The sequence below is a fragment of the Schistosoma mansoni genome, assembly GCF_000237925.1.
Source record: "Schistosoma mansoni, WGS project CABG00000000 data, chromosome 2 unplaced supercontig 0193, strain Puerto Rico, whole genome shotgun sequence".
NCBI classification, from domain to species: domain Eukaryota; kingdom Metazoa; phylum Platyhelminthes; class Trematoda; order Strigeidida; family Schistosomatidae; genus Schistosoma; species Schistosoma mansoni.
In genome coordinates, this window is record NW_017386002.1 from 482,818 (window position 1) to 486,656 (window position 3,839).

The 3,839-nt window shown below is 38.8% G+C and overlaps 1 protein-coding gene across 1 annotated transcript in view; it reads right to left on the reverse strand.

Moving 5' to 3' along the window:
• Nucleotides 1–2,097, reverse strand: part of Smp_001420 (gh regulated tbc protein-1, putative) — a gene marked incomplete at both ends in the record, with an annotated part of 13,488 nt that extends 11,391 nt beyond the window's left edge. Inside the window, 3 exons of the mRNA XM_018791524.1 lie at nucleotides 1,691–1,849; nucleotides 1,884–2,035; nucleotides 2,078–2,097. Of these exons, the coding sequence (XP_018645331.1) occupies nucleotides 1,691–1,849; nucleotides 1,884–2,035; nucleotides 2,078–2,097 (331 nt within the window). The remainder of the gene's footprint in view (nucleotides 1–1,690; nucleotides 1,850–1,883; nucleotides 2,036–2,077) is intronic.
• Nucleotides 2,098–3,839: the final 1,742 nt, after the last annotated feature.

Sequence of the window (3,839 nt, forward strand, 5' to 3'; positions counted from 1 at the left end):
CTTGATGCACGTATAAGGAAAGCCAGAGCGGCTTATGCCAATCTGGGCCATCTTTGGCGCCTTCGTGATGTTAGTCTGGCTGTAAAAGGTCGGATCTACAACGCGTCGGTGAGAGCAGTTTTGCTCTATGCTTGTGAAACCTGGCCTCTCCGAGTTGAGGATGTTAGACGTCTCTCTGTGTTCGATCATCGTTGTCTCCGAAGGATTGCTGACATCCAGTGGCAACACCATGTTAGTAATGCAGAGGTTCGGCATCGTGTGTTCGGGCGCAGAGACGATAATTCAATTGGTGTCACCATCTTGAAACACCGACTTCGGTGGCTCGGACATGTTTTACGAATGTCGTCCCAGAGACTTCCACGTCGTGCATTATTTGCCGACCCTGGGACTGGTTGGAGAAAGCGGAGAGGAGGTCAGTGTATGACATGGTGTCGTGGCATGAAAGAGAGCTGCAAAGGGCTAGCTTCTGTTGGTCCTTCACGACTCCCTGGTTGGGGTCCGAGAGATAGTGCAACACAGTGGCTAGAGACGTTATCGGATATGGCTCAGAATAGAAGCCAGTGGCGATCCTGCTGCAACCTTCTTTTACTTTCTACATAAAGAATGGTTCTAACTTTCCTAACTGAAAGAATCTTCTGGTTGTACATTTCAGCCCGCCTTATCTTTTCATCCTTTATCTACCTACTTTCATTATTTTGTGTGGCGCATATGTACCTGGTGCCCTTTTGTACCAATATATATGTGTTTAAATAAATAAATAAATGTACCTGTTACAACTCGGACCGACAGATTTCTATACTACATTTTTACAGATACCACTAAGCTTTGTAGTCCAAACTACACAAAGCGTCTTAAATATACAACCCAATAATTGGATGTTCCAGTTCGCCTGAATCAAACTGTCTAAGTTAATGAGGACAGTTATATGAGTAGAAGTTGTAAATTTAAACAAGGGCTAGTCGCAACGGACAGCAAGAGAATAACAATCCCTTCAAACAAAAAGAATTAAAAGACAGTGGCTAACCATACTACGTTATCTCAAAACAATCACACGAAAACGCTACTTTTATGAGCGAATACTACTACTTAATTATAAGCTCTGAAAAGTTCAGATTACCATTTAAACACGCAAAAATCAAACATCAGATGAATCCCCTAGGATTCGCTTTTTGCTGTATTGTTACACAACCACTTAGATTTTTGAAACACAATTTTCAATTTGCTAGCCAATTCGACGAAAAATAATGGTCCGGATAAATATGATCATTGTAATAGATTCGCATGGGATTGTGTATTATTTAGATTGAGTGATCTAGGGACATGACCCGGTCAACAATTTATATTATTATAAGCTGAAGCGATGTGGATCTCATAAGACTTGTTATTAAAATTCATAAAGTTAGGTTACAAGCGAATGACCTCAAAAGTGCTCGAACTTTACAACCGACGGGTGGGAAACTGTGTATATTAGATGATTTCGTTCATTTTTACCCCAGCATATTCGCCGCCATTAACACATCCATCAAGTTCAGTTTGTACAGCGCAAAACCGAAAAAAGCACTTCTATAAATCTGGATTGTAACTTTGTGGTTGATATACGACTACATTACTGAGTGAATGCAGAGATTAGGTATCAAAGCTCTAGCATAAACAATTTCTACATCAGTTTGAAATATAAACAGAGACATACCAGCCAAGATCACATTCCAAATATTTGTTGGGGGTACTTTGGAAACAGCTATTTGATAGGCGTCTGGATTAGCTTCCATTCGTTCATAAGCACCAGAAAGATGCATCCACACTGTTGGGCGAATATGATCCGGTATTCCCTTCCGACAGAACCTTTTAACTAAAACCATAAAATAGAATAACTAACGACATACATCTCGCACTTTTTTTAGGTGGAAGGGTGGAGAAGTACTTTTCCCAACGAGAAACTCTTCTCTGCAGTACTGACTCATAAGTCTGGACGAAGTCGGAATATTCATCGCCCTCAACGTATTCTGGCGATTCAAAACCACGGTCTGGAAATTTCCTACAGAAAAAAGCATGATATCAACTGAAGGTAAATACAAACTGTTCTTCCACGGAACTCATGAAAACCAAGGACCATCAAGGTCATACATAAATTCGAAATACTTTCGGACACTGACCTTGGTAAACGCCAAAGGTTGAGAAAATTAAAAAGCGGCTACGTTGACTCTTTTTCATCCTTATAAGGACGACTTGGCTTGCAAAAATGTAAAACCTGTTGTTTTTACCCAACTATGAGCGGTAGCAATGTTCTGTATCCTACCATGAATATATTGCATTTAAACTTTGAGGATCTTACAAATGGCTGTGTTATTATTTAATTACCAACCATTCGTCTCATTTTACTCTGCTCCATGAATATCTCCTGGCAGAACGAGGCAAAGGTAGATGTTGAAACAGCCAACTCACCAAAACTAGCGAGTAACAAAAAAGTTTATTGGGTGACCAGAATTCTTGTTACGGGTCTCTGGTTCAGTGTTTTTTCTTCCGAGTCGAGAAGAATAGATGAGGCAGCTAGATTCAGTCTCAGACTTTTAATAGTGGGAAATATCAACACTGTTTGTAATTTACCAACAGAAAGTGTAATAAATGGTTCCTGACAAAGAATTCGATGATGCATCCCAATAAAAGTCATTGCTTCGGTAAGAAACTAGATTCGGATATATCTAGCAGTAGCCAATTGAGTTCCACACTCATCATGGGCATTAAGTGCCTTAGCGAACCAAGAGACAGGCATAACAGAGAAAACAATATTAGTGAGAATGGACTTACACGAAAAGATGTTGATTTTATCAAAAACAAGTAGTAAAAATGTTACTTAGAAGTTGTAAACATCTGGTTGTCTGCGAAGTACAAGAAAGTCTCCGAATAGACGTGAGAGATAAGTTATATCTAGTCCAGTATGTTCACTAAGGTATATTTTGGTAATTATTTCTCATAATTAAATGGCTTTTGAAACAATGAACTTGATGGTGGTCATGTTCAGTCTATTGCAACAGCCACTATCTAAAGAGTCTCGCTCCGGCAACTTTGATAGACCATGTTTCACTACTCATAGAATGCTTCTACTGTGATCACTACCCAGATTCGATAGGTTTATATGTGATTAAAATAAATCTTCTACCTAACCATCCTTAAATTTCTTAGTTTTCCTGGGAACATTTTGGTAGAAGCAGAAAAGACACACGTATTGTCAAACTTTTCCCTATCCATAACCCCATTATTTTCATTACTATTAGTCGGCACAGGGTGCTTGAACCATAAAGTGAAATTATTTATTTGGGGAACCTGATAGAGTAATTTCTTGAGATAGCAAAATGTGTCTTAAACATGTTATTTGTATTAGCTGAACGACAATGAGTGAGTCTATATGCTCACAAGGGAGCAAAGATAAGGACTTAACTAACATTTTCGGCCAGGGACGTCCAATGACGATACCTAGTAATCCGAGTGTTGGAGAGAAATACAAGGATGAAAGTAATTCGCAGGTCAGAATTATAAATGATAGTTGTTCGTTTAAGTTTAGTTATAGTCTGGGAGCTGATGGTTTGGCCCTGGAGATTTCATCGTTCTTCTGAACAACGTCATCAGAACAGACTTCAAGTACAAGTGAAGTGTTCGAATTTTTCCACATATGACTCACAGATTGCCCTACTGACCTCTATCTTGATTAGGTATTGTTGATCTTTAACCTGTCATTGTTTAATTTGATATTTGGATCGTATTTCCCATTGAATTAATTCTCAGTCCTATAATTATTCATAATTTTCATGATTAACTGATAAACTGAATCGATTTCAATGTCT